At 33.3% G+C, this 21,202-nt stretch overlaps 1 protein-coding gene and 1 long non-coding RNA gene across 3 annotated transcripts in view; one reads left to right on the top strand and one right to left on the bottom strand.

The window, feature by feature from the left end:
* The window catches only part of LOC145683854 (uncharacterized), a 405,847-nt gene that overhangs the window by 333,642 nt on the left and 51,003 nt on the right, over positions 1 to 21,202 (top strand). The window lies entirely within an intron of this gene.
* Positions 1 to 21,202, bottom strand: part of LOC145683852 (uncharacterized) — a 534,245-nt gene that overhangs the window by 13,864 nt on the left and 499,179 nt on the right. The window contains exons 9-13 of one of the 2 annotated variants that reach the window (XM_081755458.1): positions 18,038 to 18,205; positions 11,999 to 12,134; positions 6,916 to 7,035; positions 6,303 to 6,413; positions 4,115 to 4,249 (exon numbers count right to left, since the gene is read on the bottom strand). In XM_081755458.1, coding sequence (XP_081611584.1) covers positions 4,115 to 4,249; positions 6,303 to 6,413; positions 6,916 to 7,035; positions 11,999 to 12,134; positions 18,038 to 18,205 — 670 coding nt within the window. Of the gene's footprint in view, positions 1 to 4,114; positions 4,274 to 6,302; positions 6,414 to 6,915; positions 7,036 to 11,998; positions 12,135 to 18,037; positions 18,206 to 21,202 lie in introns of both variants that reach the window. The other variant, XM_081755457.1, reaches the window with a different exon arrangement.

Raw genomic sequence — 21,202 nt, forward strand, 5'->3', positions numbered from 1 at the left:
TTACTCTGATCCCTTTGCACAAAATAATTGCATTAAAAATAATTAAAAAGCTTTTCACATCTCCGTTATGCCCAACCATTTCAAGAATAAATAAAATACTTATAACAAGGCACAAGTGAGTATTAGTTAATCAATTAAGTAACTTATTACAAGTAATTTGTCATTTTCGACATTATTTGGAAAATTGCACAATTTTCTCACTCCACAATAATATGAGGAATTAAAAAAATAAAAAAAGGTTGATCAGAATATGAACATGCTTATGAAAGTAAGATATTGCAACTTGTATAGAAACTGTTACTTCGTTGGTTTTTAGTAAAAGTGGTACTCCTCCTTGCTTGAATAAATGAATTGGATTTATAATCCCATATGCGCATATATATATGCTAATGAACTATACCGACAAACTTTAAGTGATTCCTCACATCAAAATAATAAGACTATCCATGGCTATGGATTGATTATTTTAACAAAAGAAACAATGACTATATATATGTCTGTATTTTCATTTATTTTCGATAGGGTCTGAAGAAGGATATGTTAGATATCCGAAACCATTACAAATTATAATTTAAAATAAAGTGTGTTTTAAGCTTTGGTCAGTGTTTCTTTTGTTAAAATAATCAATCCAAAGCCATGGATAGTCTTACTAAACAAAAGTTGTGGATTTATTAACAATGATACGTTTATACCAGCCATACGCTCATGTTTTATCAAATACTTTTATTCCAATACTACTAAAAGCCTTAGGTTTCGACAATGATCCTTAAAGAAAGATCAAATAGATACTGTTATCAAATTTTACAAACCAAATCCTGAAAGGCAAGTTACCAATCCTATATTCCTTTTAAAAGTGGAACTTTGAAAACTTCTTTACCTCCTGTTCGCTCGAGTTTACATTTCTCGACAAATAGAAAAAAAAATGTACAACAATAACTATATATATGTCTGTTAAAAGAATTTAAACTTTTTCATAACAATGACTATATATATGACTGTTAAAGAATTTAAACTTTATCATAACAATGACTATGTCTGTATTTTCATTTATTTTCGATAGGGTCTGAAGAAGGATATGTTAGATATCCGAAACCGTTACAAATTATAATTTAAAATAAAGTGTGTTTTAAGCTTTGGTCAGTGTTTCTTTTATCAGAATAATGTAGGGGGGAAATGCATAGTTTCGGAGCTACGCCGTCCAAAAGCATAAAAAAATACATCGCACCACGCGTTATTCCAAACTCGAGCTTGTGGATCCAAACCCCAACTTCCTGCCGATACATTCGGTGTTTACTGCTGTCAAAGCATACTTTTTGCTTACTTTGGATCCATCTTCATGTCCGTGCATATCTGAGAATTTTGTTAGGAGGATATCTGGAAATTATGAACTGTGGGGAATATCTTGCGTACAACTGCACATTGCTGAAATATATACTTTTTGATGGCGTATGTGCGACTTCCTCTGCACCGATGTGGATCGTCACTTCACGTCTCTCATGCTCGAAATAACGCGTGTTGCAAATTATTTTCTTCATACTCTTGCAGCTCTGAAAATATGCAGGTCCATATGATATTTTTTTTTTCGACGTGAGGAAACATCTGTTGAAATGTAAATAATTGTATATCAAACCCGTGAGACGAATACTTAAAGGAAGATGGTTATTTGTGGATAATGGTTACTAACATGAGAAGTAAAGGATTTAACATATTACCTAGAGAACGCAGTAAATTTTTTCTATTTATTTTTATTTGTAAAAGGGTGAAAGTATGTATCAATAAAATAAAATAAAATAAAATAAAAAGTTTACGTAGAACGTGTTTGTGAAAGAAAGATGTTACAAATTGCAAAGAAAATGCCACTTTGTTGATTTTCTATATCGCTGCAGATAGATAACACGAATGCTACCCAACACTCGTTTATCAGTACCCTACTTTGTAGACCAGACTTACTGCTTATGGTTGGTCGGTAATTGCACACTCTCCAGGACCAGTTTCACCAATAACAGTACAAATGCTGCTGCTCCCGCTCCTGGAGCCTTACACAAAATTTCTCAGAAGGAAGTAATGATGAAGTCCATTAAACTTGACAGCCTGGTTTGATTTGATTTTGAGTTTAACGACCCGTTCAGCAAAGAGGCTATATGAGACGTGTACCTACTGATTAACGTGGAATCCGAACCACATAAGCTCCTGCTGGGAATCGAACCCGGGTCTCTCACGCCAGAAGCGCGTACGCTAAGCTTAGCCACGAAGGAGCTCTCGACAACCCTGGTGTCCGAGTAGAGCCTACCATCATAAGCAGCGAGGCACCCGAGCATTATAAGGCAAGCTCAACTGCCCTTTGAAGTACATGATCTCTGAGTTTCCGAATTCCACGGTATGATCACAAGCCGGCAGAGACCAAGCCAAACCAGGAACCCCAGGCTGACCCGGACGGGCTTGAATCCTGACCCTGTCTTCTTATTTGTCGTTCAACAGCGCCGAAAGGTACGGCGCAGGCATCGTTGTGGATAATGAAAATATATCAGGCAAACATAGCTTAGTCATTAGAGATCTTCCTTTCCAATCAGGAGCTTCCAATTTGAAATTCCGCGGCTGGCCACCTTGATTAAAATTTCTCCAAGGTGTTTCCCCAATTCAATGGAGCTAAAACCGGTATGATACTTTTAACTATAACCCCTGACGAGTTTCCTTTCACTTTATTATTGTTTGATTGATTATTAATGGTTTCAGTTTAAAATGACTTTGGACACTGTACCTGGGAGTTCGTAATTAGCAAATTATTTTGCATTGAAGTTAATAATTGTCATGGGTGATTGACTCGGAGTTGTATCTAGGTAATGTTGGTGTATGATGAGTAGGTAAAACAGTCGACATTACAGTATAATTAGCTCATATGATTATTAAGTAGTAACAGAAAAGATAAGTTACTATTGGTGGATAGCATCTGTCATTGCAGTTGCCACCAAATCCATGTTGTTTACTTTGATTATGCCGATAATAACAGTACGTCTAGTAGTCTGGTATTTTTTCTTTATATGCAATAAATTGCAATTGGTTTGTCTATCCCACACACCCTTCTTTTTTCCTTCAGAACAATAACTTGAAATCACATGCAGTAATCCTGAAGGGTTTAACGGAGTTCACACTGAAATTGCGATATTGATTTCCCTGAATTTCTGTGACTGAGTAAAGAAATTTTCTTCGCTCGAGACACCGCAAACACGCTGTCCCTTGTGGTTAGGTTTATATTTCTTTAATCGGGCTCCACTGACCACATAGCAATTCCACTCTTTCCTTTTCATTTTTAAAAATAAACATAAGCTAACGTTTTTACTGTAAATACTTATTACGAATCGAATTTCCGATATTTGAAATACAGTAACACATAAGTACCAAACTATAATTATACACTAACATCTTTAATCTTTCGGCATTCTGAATATATTCATAAACCCAAGCAAGTACTCTTAGTATATATATATATATATATATATATATATATATATATATATATATATATATATATGTATCACAATTTATCCAATCTCTTTTATTATCTACACCACAATCAAGAAACCTAACTTTTTTTTCTCTCTAGCGTTTGAATTTTTTAATTTAATTTGTTGTTCTTCTTCTTTCAAAGTCAGGAGTTTTAACACTTTTCGGTGCTCCTCGAGTTTTTTTTTTTTTGTTTTTAAAGACAATTTTCTCTTTTCATCTTTTTCTTATCTCTTTTTTGAACCTTTCTTAATATTTTGAGGCATCCTTCAAAGGAGTAACAATTTCCCTGACTTTCGGCATATTTTGAATAATTTTCCTGATTTTCAAGGTCAGTGTGAACTCTGTGTAAGCCGACTAGCCAGTGATTTGAAATCAGAGGACGTATAGTTAGCGTATCTCTAATTCATCATCTGTTGTTCTTGACTTTCTTAAACGATCATTTTACAGAGTGACTACATTATATCTGTATTACCGTACATTCCTCCATTTCTATTCTATTCACAAAGAAAAACTATATTAGAAGTACGATAGTGTTTAAATATGTTTCTTTGCGTATCATATTAGAAGTAAATAGAATAAATATAAAATAAACACGTGAATATAAACTTACTGGTAGAAACAGTGTCCAGCAGATACTAGCCAGTATTCTGAGATCAATGTTGCTCCACATTGAAATTCTCCCTCCTTATATAAAGCAGCCTGCCATGGCCAGGATCCTGGACTAGCGTTACCTCCGCCCACAATTCTAGGATAACGAAGTAGGAGAGATCTATTTAAATATTAAAGTATTTAAGAATTTCATTTTACATGCGAAAGATTCACTAAAACAAGCATTAGAAATATGGGTATACACTAGCATGAAAATCCTGAAAATTTTACTCTTAGTCCAGTAAAAGCGATAAACTTGAGTAAAAATTAAGATAGATCAATACTAAAAGATTATCTTTTTACTATATTAAAATAAATTTTTAATAATAACAACTTATTTATTTATATACAGGGTTTTCATAAAGTCTGGACGGATTTAATTTGCTTATAATTTCCATAAAAATGCTCATAATGAAATCAAATAAAGTGCAAACGGTAGCGGAAGGATTAAATTTTTAGTTGGCAACACTGTTAGATAAGCGGCAACTCTGAATACGTTGAGAGAGGGAGAGGGAGGGCAAGGGTCAGTTTCTTACCAAATTCCATCCATTGTTGTTTTCATTGTTGTTTCAATGTTGACTGTTAAAAGTAAGTTGTAAGCTGTATTGGTGTGTGTGTCTTTTAAAGAAATAAATAAATGAAAAACTCCTCTGAGAAGACTTTTTTTTTTTTTTTTTTTACCGTATCAAAGATGGCGTCGGTGAAAGAGAAAGCGCAATGTGTTCTGTGGTACGCAGAGCTAAAATCACCAATTCTGGTGTGTCGAAAGTTCACCAAAGAGTTCAAAAAGCCGGCACCGACTGAGAGTGCAATCCGAAAGTGGCATGCTAAGTTCTTGGAGACAGGAAGCGTCCTGGACCGTCCTCGAAGTGGGAGGCCGCCAACATCGCCTGCAACAGTGAGCAGGGTAAGGGAAAGCGTCATCAACAGCCCACAGAAGTCGATTCCTAGACGGCGCCCAGTTGGAGGTGTGGCGGTGAATGAACTGAGCTGGTGCAGATTACAGGTAAAAATTTAATCCTTCCGCTACCGTTTGCACTTTATTTGATTTCAATATGAGCATTTTTATGTAAATTATAAGCGAATTAAATCCGTCCAGACTTTATGAAAACCCTGTATTTGATGATAAGAAAGAATTATATCATGGCTACGACTTCATATTATGTACAGAGGCCGCTAATAAAAGTGTGAAAATAAGGGGAAAAGGACATATCAAGGCATTTTCTATAATATATTGTATATTAATTTTTCTACCACATATTTTAAAATTATTAACTCTATTCTTGGATATTAACGTATTGAAGTTAAACAGTAATTACCTAAGATGTTAAGCTTGTTTCTAGTTAGTGAACCGTCTCAGCACTTCAATTCAGATCAATTTATTGCATCCTTTGATCACATAAATGATACTGGATTTGTTAAGTTGTAAGCATAATTATAAGTTACTTTAGGCAAAATTACTCATCAATATGTTTTAAATATTTAAAAATAATACTACTTTCATCTACATTGATATTAATTGAAAACTATCATTGAAAGCCTATTCTTAATTACGTTTGGAGAACGTCTGCACATTTAAAAGTATAAGCATCTGCACATTTTATATCATACATAAGAAACCAAATTTACTACATATCAAAATAAATATGAAATATTAGTGTGTAGCATAGTTGAATGCAAGATAATTTATATATTTGCTAATAATTAGGGATAAGATGGCTACAGTCAGCTATGCCGTACATGTCAACTAATTCAGTCCTACACTATCTTAATATTAAATAAATACATTTAAAAAGAATATTTAACTTTTCTATCAGACGATTCAAATCACGTGCTAGTGAGACTCAGACCTCAACAGCGTATTAAGACATTTGCATCTCACGTATCTGAGATTGAATAACCAATGCATTCTTGAAAACGTTAAAAGGACAATAGTTTAGCATGTGTAGAATTTTATGCTGAAATTATCTGTTGATATTTCAACATTGCTAACAGTATAATCTTTTTAAGTTTGGATTTTAAGTCATCTTTGTTATCTTTGTTTAAATTATGGTTCTCTTATAGGTTAATAAGCTCAGAACATAATCTGTAACATTATTAAAATATTCTGAATAATATTTTATTAAAATTTAATCCATATAATATTTTACCTTGACCATTGATTTATAGCTTGCGGTCTTACACCACATTCTAGGTCACGACATGTCACATGTACAACTTCCTTCTTAGGACATCTAGTTTGATGGAATGCCAAACTGGATCTGCCGGAACAAAAAATATAAAAGGAAAATTAGAGTAAAGATCAGGGTACACAAACATAATATGCTTTTATACTTTGGTTATAAAAATTAAAAAGCTATATTATATAAAAGAATCATTGCCGTCAAAACCCGAAATAGCTTGTTGGAATACCACAACTGAGAGAAGCAAAGACACTACTGTGGTTATACTCTTGAGATGTTTTTTCTTTCTTAAAAACAAAATATAGAAAGTACAATAAAGAATGTAAAACATAAAAGGACTTGTAAGAGAGGAGTCATTCTTGTTTAGTTTGTTTCTTATAATAGCATGTTAGATTGTTATACTTTAAGAACAAACTTTCAAAAGGATATAACAACAACATATAAAGAAATCCTACACAAAAATACCCCTTAAAAAGTTGAAAACTCTACAAATCCATATGAATCTGAACAATAATAATAGTATGATATTGAAAATATCTAAATCGACCTTAAATATATTTACAATTCCAATTATATTTACCTGGGTGAACTTGGTGATGAGTCGTTGCTGTTCGGAGAGTAATACAGCTCATAGTATAGTTTATCTGTAGCTCGAGGTTGTGCAGGATTATCAGTAACACGTACAACCTTGTCGAAGTCACTGCAGAGGAAAATTAATTAAATTAAGATTATTGTTGATTATTATTACACCCTCTTGAAATAGGATATCAAGGAATAGAAATAAGAAATCTAAAGCATAAATAAATGAGTTGATCTATTTCTCTTGAAAATTCTTCTATTATTTCCACCACCACCTATGTTAACTTGTAATGTTGATATCTCGAAGATACCACCACTTATATAACTTTATAATAATCACCTCTCTGAATACTTTGTCTTACCATCCTTGCTCTAGGCCATACCCTATCATTAACTCTCTTCCTTCCGAATAAGCGATCTCCCTATTTTTTTTGCCCTCCTCCCGACCGAAACCTAGCCTCTAAACTGAAAATAACCAACAAAAAATTCAACTAGAGGCTTGCTATGCCTCTATCTACGCAACACAAATAATCTCAACTATAACACACAGAGTGAAAAAGTTGAGTGACCTTTCTCGGAGTTAAAATATCTAATAATTTCAACTGGGAACCATATATAGAACATGTAAGAAGTAAGCTAAGCAAACTATGCTATGCAATTAGATGTGTAAGGGATAAGATTAATATAAAAACAGCTAAGTGTATATATTACTCAAATTTTCATTCTACAATAAAATATGGCTTGATGTTCTGGGGAAATGCACCCAAAAGTATTGCTATCTTTAGGCTACAGAAGAAAGTAGTAAGAATACTTGCAGGAGTAAAATGGAACTCTTCTTGCAGAAATATTTTTAAGGAACTTGGAATAATGACTCTTCCCTCAATGTATTTGTTTGAAATATTAATGTATTTGAAAAAAACATAGTAGTGAATTTATTGTTAACAAAGACATTCACAGTTATAACACAAGAAGTAAAGACGACATTCACTTGCATGCACATAGGACAAATATATACAATAAATAAGTTACGCACAAAGGTACTCTATTATACAATCTACTTCCATCATGTATAAAAAATCAGGTCTCTGTCAATAGCTTTAGATCCAAACTTAAAAGGTACTCAATGTATTTGTTTGAAATATTAATGTATTTGAAAAAAACATAGTAGTGAATTTATTGTTAACAAAGACATTCACAGTTATAACACAAGAAGTAAAGACGACATTCACTTGCATGCACATAGGACAAATATATACAATAAATCAGTTACGCACAAAGGTACTCTATTATACAATCTACTTCCATCATGTATAAAAAATCAGGTCTCTGTCAATAGCTTTAGATCCAAACTTAAAAGGTACTTGATAGAACATTGCTTTTACTCGGTTGAAGAATATGTAGAAAATAATTCGTATACGTAAAATTAAATGTATAGTAAGTAAATTTGTGTAACCATAAGAATCTATATGTAATAATAGTATGTATGTTTATGTATACTGGTATATATATAAATGACATGTCCAATTTCGTTGTATGACGATGAACGGATGCAATAAATTATGATTATGATTATGATTATGGTTGCTGACTGGAACGAATCTCGAACCGGGGACCTCCGGCATACCGTGCCGATCCGTTAACCTCTACACCACCCAGCCCGCTTCCCAGAACAGCCACCCACTCTCTCACTCTCGAGATCGGTACTCTCATTTCGGACCACTTCTTAGCCTTCTCTCGCACTCTCTAAACCCGACCGAAGAGAAACTCGTTTCGATAGCCTAATCTTCTCCCTTTCATGTGTGATAGTTTAACATAAATTCCATACTAACTTCCTTTTTTGTATTTGCTCGCAACCTAAGTTAGCAGTATCATTGGTCAAGTCAGTCAGATATATCTAACGATGTTCCTCAAACATAAATACATCCCGCTATTTAAAAAAAAAAAAAAAAAAAAAAAAAATCCTCTCAAAATTCCCTCCCATTGCTAATAGTTATCCCCTAGAAATATACATATCTTTTCTTTTTAAATAAATCGCTGAACCTTATCTATCGATCACACGGAAATATTACACCTGCCGAACGCTGGACAATTTCGGTTGTGTTCTGACCCCACTATTATCCTTGATCTTGCAGATGAAGACTCCACTACACTGATCATGATTTACTCAGACTACCGGCCCAAAACACTACAGTACCAGTAACTTTCAAGCCACTTCTATTACAAACCTCTTTAGAAGTGCCCAGCCTAAGATATCCTGACTAAAACCAACTATACCTAGACAACCATGGTCCAGTCCCAAGCCACCATTTTAAACCTGACTCCAAAAGTCTTCTACTCAAAAGAAGCAACACATAAACCCTTCCAGTACCGGTAGCCTCATCAAATGCGTCTCTGCTTTGTTCGACTACTACTTCAAACCCCATGTTCGGCTGTCTCATCACATTTCAAAGACACAAATTACTTTCTATTCATTATTCACTCCAACAATGGACTAATTCCTAATATCATCCTAATCTCTGTAGATGTAACTTCAGACTTGAGGAAAGAAGATAGTACAAGTGAATAGTTTTTGGTATATACATAGTATTATCAATAAAGATTTGAAATATAGACGAGGCCTAGAAAGAAGGAGTGGAAACTGTAGGAGAAGAAGATGGCAATCAATAGGTTATATTATATCAATAAGAAAATATATGATAAAGACATCATAATAAAAACTTTATATGTGATAAAATTGTATAATATAGGTCTATGAATAAAGAATTAGAAAAATAGACTCATGAAATGTTTCATATTATACTATAAAGAACAGAAATGAGGACATAAAATGGCAGCGAAAAAGACTAATGTTCTAAGAAATTTGTATGCTGAGCTTAAAGGGGTAGAGTGATTAGCCAATAAAAATAGATTAAGATGTTGTTGGAGAAAAGTTTATTGTAATGATATAGTATAGAATATAGTGGAAAGAAAACAAGGAAAATGAAAAGGTTTTAGTCAATGAATAATATTAACATAGGTAATTTATATGTCAGGGTAATGAGATTAACCGAAAACCAAAGGGCATGGAAATTTCTAAATTTACAGCAAATGCCTTTCCAGTGATGAGGGAAGGTTATGACTTAATTGTGTAGATAGAGGTAAAAACCGGCACCCACTACATCTTAAGTCAGTAGCTCTCAATTACTTCATAATTTTAAGATAAACTTAGTTATATCTAGAAGCATTCTATGTTCTTGTCGTTCCCCTCAATTTTAATATGCCAGGGACAGCCATGCAAGAACATTCTCGGAATAACAAAAACACATCGAATAACAGCATGAAATAATCAGGAATACATTCAACCAAAAGAGCGTTCGTACAAAAACAAAGAACAACTAAGAAATCTCTACAAGTGGCAGGATGAGGTTCAAAATGGTACGGAAATAAGAGAATTAAGAAAGAGGGAGAAATCCAAGGTGAAAAATGTTAGTGTAAGAAGCTGTTGGAGATCACTTGGTGTACATCAAGACCAGGAAGAATATGGAATCGGGAACGTATGATGATAATGATATTTTAGTAGTCTTACACTGGGAGAGAAAAGCATGTATTTTGAATTGCGTTTGTCTAGCTTACACGCTTATTACAGTCTCTATGTCAAGCACTATATACTACTGTTAAAATTTAACTTGTTTAAACAATTTTCGTAGCTATTTTGTCTTCGAGTCTCTAACTTTTTTTTTTTTTTTTTCGTTTTAAACTTGATTCAAAGTAGAATAGTTAATTCCTGCCATAACAATGATTTCATTAACGCCGCAGGTAGAGGAAAGATAAGAGCAATTTCTTCCTCATAATAATATTAGTCGTACTCAGCATTTAATAAAAATATTAAATTATAACCAGGTTTAAGAGGAAAACAAAAGTAAACATACATGCATTTATTCATCATCCATCCTTAAAAGCATGTGCAGAAGATAGTTTCATGTGGTAATGTGAAAACATTATCACAGTGTAATTTCTAAGTTTTGCAATTTAGGCTATATAATTATATATTTTGGTTATTACGATCTCAACAGATAATAATATGTAAAGAAAATATAATAAACCTAAGACTACATAAAGAAACACATATGAGGCTATTTACATGAATAATTTTAATGTAAACTTGATAGTCTGGATCTCCGCATAGAATTTTTCAGAAAAGCAATCCAGTTAGATAAGAGGGCGCTGAATAGTTTTCATGTAAATTTTTAAACACACTTAGCGGTTTTCTTTTCTCACTACTTGTTAACAGTTTTCTTTATGTGTTGCAAGCCATCGACGCTGAGATACATTACTTACAAACTTTCTATAAATGTATGCAGAAAATTTCAATCATAAGTCAAGTAAGCGCAAATAATAAACCTGAGTAATGTGACTACAATATTTATTAGTATTTTGTACTTATCGGTACTTACAACAATGCTAGATATGTTACTAGATTCTAAGTAAGAAATTTCTATACCAAATTTAGAATATATATATATATATATATATATATATATATATATATATATATATGTATTAGTAAAAGTTTATTAAATACAATATTCATAGTTGTATTAAACAATCAACCTAGTCATCACGTGATTTGCTCATATCTACTTTTCTACCTCTTCTCATATTATTTTTACACTACTTACTACAATAGATAAAAATCATATTCCTACTTATTCTTTAACATTATTTCAAAATATTTTCCGCAATTCAACTATCCATTTGTCTTTAGCACGCTTTGATATAGATTTTAAAAATAAAATTAACATTTTATTTTAAATTGTTCGTTACTTAGATCTGATGGTTAGGTGAATTGTACTTTAGCGTAACTTTCAGCACCAAAGCTATATGAGACATAGACCCACAGCTTAACGTGAGATCTGACCACATGATCTTCCGTTGGGAATTGTATCCGGGTTTTATGTCTAAAGACGCGTACGCTAACGATTTAGCCATGAAGTTGAGCCTGACTTAGATTTAAGTCTATACTATAGCAGAAGATAGCAAGTGAACTTAACATCAAAAAGTAATGTCAAAAATGAATATAATTGTGTACATATATATATACAAACCTGAAAGTAAGCGCCTTACAAACAGCTCGTCCAAGATCAGAAACTTCCCAAGAAGTTTTCGACGTTTTTACGACATTATCGAAGTTCTGGAGACAAAGCTTTCCCCATTTACCTTGCTTTCGTACCATCAAGTAACCTAAAATGATATGTTGTTGAATTAGAATTAAATTATTGTTTTTCAAATATATATTTCGGACAAAATATACAAAAATTAGAATCGAATATGGACGAAAGAAAATATTTCACATTAATCACATATATTTCTAAATGATAGATTGAAATGTAAATATCCAGTTAAATTTATTAGTTATCTCCTGACTTACACATTTGATCATCATACGTATGCTGCTAATAATCTCTTTCCCTTTCCTCTTTCTTATTCCTGCCGCCTTCTATCACGTCCAGCATGGTACAGTTCCTTCTTAGTTTCAACCAGTTTCTCTTTCTGTTTTTAATTACATCTAACATTGATATTTCCTGCCTTACTATTCCTAACACTTTCTCATTAGTTTTCGCTTCAACCCAACTAATTTTCTCCATTCTTCTATATACACACATTTCGAAAACTTCTAGTATTTTTCCCTCACTTTTGCGTAGTGTCCATATTTATGATCCACAGAGTACCATTCCACACATAACACTTTAAGTCTTTTTTTATAACTCTTTATTCAATGACCCTTTTAACACGCTTGTCTTCATTCTAATGACCGTTTTCGTCACTTCATGTCTTACGTAGGTACTGCAAAACGTCACCTGTTTTATCGTACCTCCTTTTCTTCCCCTACAGTTGACACAGAGCGTTTGAAACATTTCAGAAAGATTGTTTCTTTCTGTTTTACATTAAGAATTTCAATTTAAGTCGAAACTTTACAATATATACAATTCACCGAATACCTTACGTACAACAACATGGAAATTTTGAAATGAAGGAGACACACAGTTTGCATGAGAAGTACGTGTAAGGTGCATGCAGTTTTAGTTGGGAAGCCCTTGGGAAAGACGTCATCAATCCTTACAGTGGCGGCTAACGTTAGTGTTGCAGCGTTGCGCAACGACCAAAGTATTGCTAGAAAACAATGTTATTAGCAATAGAAGTAAAGAACAGAAAAAAATACTTTCTAATACTCCCATATATACTATAAATAAAATATTTTTTTACTTCTGTAACTGTCCGTTTCGTTAATCCGTTTTAAAAAGCAAAAAATATTCCATCAGAGAGTCTCTAATTTATATTGTGTTGCAGCGAGCATACAACGACCAGATTCCTTCAGCGCGGGAATTGGAGCGAATGTTAACTCTCCTTTCCCCTATCTCAGAAGTTAAAGGGACTGGTCGTTGCAGTGCTTCTGCAACACAGCACGGTTTCCAGTGAACCAGAAGGTTTTTCGCGCTAAATAATTCTGAATTTTATTTCGATAGCAATTAACAAATGGAATTTGTTTTTATGCATTCACATTTTTAAATTACGGTACTTATACTGAAGCAAATCAATATAATGACAATTAAAAAAAAAATGATAGCAGAATTACAAAATAAGAAAGAAAATATGTAGTAGAACAGAAATCAAATGAAAGTAGATCCGCATTTACAAGTTAATTCGTAGCTTATATAGATAATGAAGGTTTCTTCTACAGTAATTTGTGAACCAAATATTAATAAGTCAATATGCAGAATCCCCACCCCTTTCTGTGGATAGTATTTTAGTATATACATATTTCTTTTATAAAATAAGTATATTTTATACTCTTGATAAAACTTTATGGTGAGGAACGCCACATTGAATTTGGGACTAGTTAGCAATGCTCAGAGGCGTAGCCACGAGGGGGGGGGGGGGGGAACACCAGGTCCGGACCTCCTAAAAATTTCGAAACTTGACTAACATTTATAGACTTTCCTAACGAACTATACTTGTTTAACAGAGAAATGATTGATGTACGCAAAATATTTTATTTTACGCCTCATCATGTACTCTTTCTTTTCTTATAGAAATAATCGTTCTATCATTTTTTCTAAAAATATAGGTGACAGTAATTAAGAATTACTTATCTTTTCGCGTACAGTATAAGACAGGTTCGTTATTACGTAGACGTATTGGACCTTCCTCAAATACTTTGGACCCCTCCCAGCTAACGTGTTGTTCCTATATCTGGCGGGTTTCAAGGTTGCTTTCCAGAACGTTGGTAAACATTGTTTCGCCTCATGTGGAAGTATATTGTGTTCATCGTGCATTGCGTAACAACCAAGACGGATGATTTGGAATGTATTTTTTTTTCTTTTATGCACATGTGTGTGTGTGTGTGTGTGTTTGTTGATATATGAATAGGGTTGCCAACTCTGTAAAATAAAAAAAAAAACGGCACTTCCTCAAAATTCTCTATGATATAGGTCTCAGCGTGAAGTATCTCTGTTCGGAACTATCCATGGAATGGAAATGTACTATCGTGAACAAAAGTGCATTAACACATATATTCTGTATGTCCTTAGAACATTCACTAATAAGCTTAATAGATACATTGTGCTATAAATGAGAAACTGAAATTGATCAATTGGCATTGATCAATTTATTGTATTTACCTGTAACTATCATTTCTTTAAAATTATCGAAACAGATGAACAAAAGTATAATAATCTTTACGTGACAATTTTGGATTTGGAAAATGAAATTCACTCTTTAAACATATAGTCTCTACTTCAACTATGGGAAATTGCTTTAAGAAGTCCTTTTCTACTCTTAATAAATGTATAAAATTCCTTGAAAGTAAATTTCAAATTTTCCCTGATACAGTCCTTGTCATCTCTCTAAAATTTTCTAAACAGGTGAACAAAATATATTAATCGTTGATAGATGTTGTGAAATGTAACAATTTTGAGTTTACAGAATGACAGCTACTTTTCAATATCTATACTTCGAACTAGATACAAATTTGAAAAAAAAAAAAAAAAAAAAAAAAACGGTTATAAAGGGGCTGGTGAGAAGTATGTACCCGTCACCGGCTTTAATCGAAATAACAGCAATTTTTCCGGCCAGGCCAATGAAAAGCCGGCCAGTTGACAGCCGTATGTATGAATATGTAACATTCGCAATTCATATACCAGTATCTCTTTTGTATCAGCTGTTTTGGTTATTAGTGATTAGATTTAATTTTGTGTGTGCTTTAATTCTGTAGATAATCTACAAATTCTGAATGAATTGCATACCATGACTTCTGTAAATAACTTACCAAAAAAAAAAAAAAAAAAAGCCCAGCTTTCAACCGAGGAAAAACTTACAATTAAGGCTTAGACAAAACAAGCAAAGTGCAATTCAGGAGAGTGTTCGAAAAAAAACTGTTTAAATTTACAGGACACCTTATGGCAGTAATGTTGTATGCACTAGATACATTTTCACAATTTATTTTAAATTTTCCTAGAAAAATTGTGAATAAAGCGTGTTCAATGTACATTTTTTATAACATTAATCTCTGCTACGAAGTCTCTTCAGTCTACACTGAAGAGGACTTTGGATCACTGTCAGGGACTGAGTTTGCTAGGATGAACTGTTCACAATAATCTAGAAAAAATATTTAGTGAATCTACACAGCTTCTGAAATTAATATTAACTGTATCTATGGCGTCAGCAAAAGACGAAAAGTTTTTTTCACATCCAAAAGAATTGACACTTTCAAGGAATTGAATGTCCAAAGAAAGGTTATCACCATTGGACTTCACCACTTTCCATCGAAAAAGACCTGACAATAAGAACACTAGAGTTCAACCAGCATGTATTAGGCAGATTTGCTCCAATCAAAGAGAAAAGAATGAACTTACTAATTAAATAAGATGATTAATCGGATTTAATGTTCTGCATTTTTTTATTTTTTTAAAAACAGAATTTTATTTAATTTAACATGTTACATAGCATTTGCATCTAAAGTTATGCTGATTAGTCAATGAGTCCATTTTATATCTTCTGTCTCCGATCGTTCGTACTGCAACACCCGAAACCACAATCCACCGGCCGCCACTGAATCCTTAGAATAGATTTAGAATAAGGTATGAAGATAATATGAAGGAAGAGAATCTTAGGAGGTGGGTAACAACTATCCTGAGTAGATTAGGTTGGCGCAGGATAGGATCCAATAGCAAACGTTTGTTTCTGCTGCGATGAACTTTCGGAATTATTAAACTACCGAGTTTATTAATTATTAAGATTACAGTGGCATTTTCACGAAGACAAAAAAGAAATACCTCTTATTAGATATTTCATCTCCCTCATATCCAAAATTTATTTCCAATGAATAAATTGAAATTGATGGTTGAAGATCCACTCCTACTGGCCTTCGTTCAATAGATTTCAAGGTCTATAGTTATAAAAGTTTGCGTAACAGTTTACTGGAAAAAACATGCGATCTAATCTAAAAGGAAACGAATTAAATAATATTTAACTTTAAATAAATTAGCTTTTATGTTTCCAAAATAGGACAAAATCAAAAAAAACAGAAAGTATAATTATTTGTAATTTTCCAAATGGTCGCCGATGCAGCTAAAAGTGATTTTTAGGAGGACGTAATTTCATTTTTGTTTATTTTCCAAAAAACTTAAAGTTGAGCATTTTTGATTTCAGGAACCACTCCAATATGGCGAGAGCAGTGATTTTGAATTGAATGTGATTCAACATGAATTATATACGCTTGGGGATGACATCAAATTTTTCACATTTACATCATTGTCAATAAAGAGCTGCATATCGATCTGATCTGAAAGACAGCATGTCACTTGGAGTGCAGTATCAAAGTGATCAGGCGCTATTAAGAATATTCATGTTGATATGATTTGTACTTTATTAACAATACTAGGCTGGCGCAGGATAGGATCCAATAGCAAACGTTTGTTTCTGCTGCGATGAACTTTCGGAATTATTAAACTACCGAGTTTATTAATTATTAAGATTACAGTGGCATTTTCACGAAGACAAAAAAGAAATACCTCTTATTAGATATTTCATCTCCCTCATATCCAAAATTTATTTCCAATGAATAAATTGAAATTGATGGTTGAAGATCCACTCCTACTGGCCTTCGTTCAATAGATTTCAAGGTCTATAGTTATAAAAGTTTGCGTAACAGTTTACTGGAAAAAACATGCGATCTAATCTAAAAGGAAACGAATTAAATAATATTTAACTTTAAATAAATTAGCTTTTATGTTTCCAAAATAGGACAAAATCAAAAAAAACAGAAAGTATAATTATTTGTAATTTTCCAAATGGTCGCCGATGCAGCTAAAAGTGATTTTTAGGAGGACGTAATTTCATTTTTGTTTATTTTCCAAAAAACTTAAAGTTGAGCATTTTTGATTTCAGGAACCACTCCAATATGGCGAGAGCAGTGATTTTGAATTGAATGTGATTCAACATGAATTATATACGCTTGGGGATGACATCAAATTTTTCACATTTACATCATTGTCAATAAAGAGCTGCATATCGATCTGATCTGAAAGACAGCATGTCACTTGGAGTGCAGTATCAAAGTGATCAGGCGCTATTAAGAATATTCATGTTGATATGATTTGTACTTTATTAACAATACTACTATATCATTTCGCAACAACACAAAAAACTCTTTTAGGTGTTACGTTTGATGAACCACTATTTTGTAGAATTTCTTTCACTGCTAATGAACAAGATATTCCGAGCAGTTTGAAGGGGGGTCGCTTCTGACCAATAGGACTATGCCTTAAAGATCAGGTTTTTAAATATTTACGGTATATTTCCAAGAGGAATAAGAGCAACTAAGATTCATAGCAATGGTAAAATATTTATAATTCCGTACAATATGCGTAATTTAACCCAATATTTCACTAGCCTATTCTGCTATCATTTTATGGTTTTAAAACACTATTATAAGGTTCTTTTGAAAAAAGACAAACAATTATTATAAAAATAATGACATACCAAATAGAAACTAGAATTTGAGTTTATAGCATACTTGACAGAAATTTAAGTATGTTGTTAATTTTTGTAATGTATATATATATATATTAAAACTGTTTACATACCTGAAGAATGGTAAGGAAATTCACTAGCTCTATCTTCACTTGGTGATACTGTTACACATTGCTTTTCATCGTCACCATACGGACAGTCCCGATTTCCATCACACAGTTGTTCGTATTCAATGCAGACTTTGCTGTGTGGACACACGTACTTTCCTGGAGAGCACCAATCTAAAATTGGAGACAAAAACATAGCTGAACATATTCTATGCAAAAGCACAATACTATCAATTGTTATTAGTGTATAAAATAATTAACTTTAAAATTATATTAAATTGACATATTTATATTACATTGAAGAACTATTTTTCATAAATCTAGCAATCTCCACCACTGAGAACACTGTTTCTATTCTGCAAAATTGAGATGAGCAGTTTGTTTGAGCCATTGTTTGAGACTGCCAAAAAATTCTCTGAGAAGATGTTAGTTAATTATAAACTCAGACAAAATTTTCTCTGTATATTGATTACTGCTACAGGTGTTCTATCCCTTAATGCTAAGTTTGTAGGACAATTTTTCAGAAAAATTCCTCAAGGACACAATAAATCATAAGTGTCGCACTAAAGGTGCAAAATTATCACAGTTAAAGTGAGCACGTGAGAAGGTGGGGGGAGGAGTGAAAAAAATAAATATTCTTCACTGTAAAGTGCTTCAACATAAAGCCCAGTCAACGTATGAGAAAAAAGGTACTTAGCCTTGAACGAATTGCAATAGAAATGAGACCTGTGCCAAAATGATGCTGAGCACACTCTAAGGAAGCCTGAAAAAGTTCTGAAGAATGTTCAGTCTGGAAGATTGTTAAATCCAATATGATAGCCATTGGCGGTCATTTAAGGCACATATAATAACAAACGAGGTAACTTTGTGGCTTCGAATCAAAATTACAGCTTCAATACCTCTTATTAAAGTTGTTCACCATTAGCTTTCATTTCCAATGAGACATTGAACATACGTCTACCATACTTTATTTGCTGTCTACACACAAAAGATCGTTTATGCTTCTTGTAAGTGTAAATGTAATTTGTATTGATGGTAATAGCAAAACTGAAAGAAGAATGAAGTTTTACGTAATTGATAACAGACGATAACGGTGATGCTATGATTGTAATCTTTGTTCATATACAAATATGAAAGTTATAAAGTAATATCATTAAGGTGAAAAGGATATATAGCTCCAAATAGCAGCAGCAAATTTCATATACGTGTAATGTACTAGATAGAACTTAAGAAATACGAAATCCACGGTAGTTATAAGGAAAAAAAAAATTAAATAAACCTTAAAGAATAGTGCACTAACAATTGTTCCTAATCCTGTTAATTGTCTTTTAATATCTGTGCACTGTTCGTGCATGAAGTGCCGCAGCAATTCTTGCATGAGTAAAACAAGGGAAATTATTGATTCCCATAGACACATGCTTTACCACATCCAGTTTTACACGTACAGCATAACGTGCGTACTAAACATGTTAAAGCTGGTGAAACGTTGGTAAACAGCTGGATTAGCTATCCATCTTGTAATCGTCAGCCCAGTCAAGAAGATTAAGAAACTTTCCCAGTCAAGCCTGTACTTGATAGTATACACGTAAATTGTAAAAGTGATAGACTTCTGATGTTGATGGAAGTAATCTAAGGTGCTGAATAGGATGTAGCAGTTTTCATACAGGAGGTTCTAAATCTCAGAGTATTCACACCTTCATTGCATTCACCGCTATACAAGCACATCAGGGTCCTCTTTCCAGCTTTTGAAACTGCATCTACGTCTATATTTTGTCGCATGAACATCTTCGCCTCTTTGTGAAAATAGGGATCAGTAATACATTTGAAAAAAGCTACACTCTTACCCAAGCCAAAGATATGTGATGTAATATCACATCCAAAAATATTATGTATGATTAGGATATTGGTGCAGACGTGATCGCCACGAGACTGGCGTAGTGACTGCACATCCCAAACATGAGATGTTCCAGATTTCACATCAGATCGAAATACGATTTGTTGATGATAAAATACAGCAAAAGTACAAAAAGATCGGTATCTTTCCCAGTTTCAACAGTGTTGTTATGATAAGCGTACTGAACTGTTGTATTAACAATGAGGGCATCAGTATCACCTATAGCATGGAGGACAGTAATATTTATCGTGTAATACATCACTCAGCAATTGTACGAAGCACTATTATTGCTTTTGTTCATAAGGAACACATCTCAATTCAATTTGTTGAGTTGTTTCAGTGAAGGGGACCTGTGGTGCTGTTTTATCCCCGATATCTTTGTAATTGAGTTACGTCATTCGTACTTCGTCCTGTCCTACAGTCGTCAAACACTGGGCTGACGTAGCAGCTGGTCACATACTTAGGACACTGCAAACAAATTTCATGATACGTTACAACGCTGGGCCATGCCACTCTTCGTAGTAAAGAACCCTAATCTATAATAACCTGTGTATCATCCATGCAAACTGAAACACAGGGATGGTGCTGCCACAGACTTGCAGCCAATACTTTGCGGAAGGCCATCATTATCAAACAGAGCAGGAGGGAAATTACATAGCTCATATTTAAATGTGCCCATTCTGTCGTTTTCAAATCTGGCATAACAGATAGCATTAGCAGAAATAATAGTGGATCAACGTGTTTAACATCATCATCTACCCGTATTTCATTGGAAAAGAAATGTAATGGTGAACAACATTTACAAGAAGTGTTGAGGCTGCAATTTTGATTCTAAACCACATAACTACTTCGGTTTGCCGTAAATGATTGTCAACGACAGCCATATTGAATTTAACGACGTTCCAGATTGAATATTTTTGAGAACTTTTTCAGGCTTGCTAACAATATGCTCAGCATCATTTGGGCGCATATCTCATTTTTATTTCAATTTGTTCAAGGTCAAACCTCATGTTGACTAGACTAATAGAGCAAGGTTTCTCAACCTGTGGTACGCAAGCCGCCGTTGGTTCTCCGTTCACCTTATGGTGACATTAATAATTAATATGCTTTGACGGTACGCCACTGGTAAAGGTTGAGAACTTCTTACATAGAGACATTACTTATTTAAGCATTCATAAAATCACAATTACTAAACTATGTAGAATTAGGAGTACAAAGTTGGCAGATTAGAGTTATTGTTTTCTGTGTCCACTCATACTACTACTTCACCTGTTAAT

Source organism: Thermobia domestica, chromosome 4 (genome assembly GCF_964235325.1).
Source record: "Thermobia domestica chromosome 4, izTheDome1.hap1.1, whole genome shotgun sequence".
Lineage (NCBI taxonomy): Eukaryota > Metazoa > Arthropoda > Insecta > Zygentoma > Lepismatidae > Thermobia > Thermobia domestica.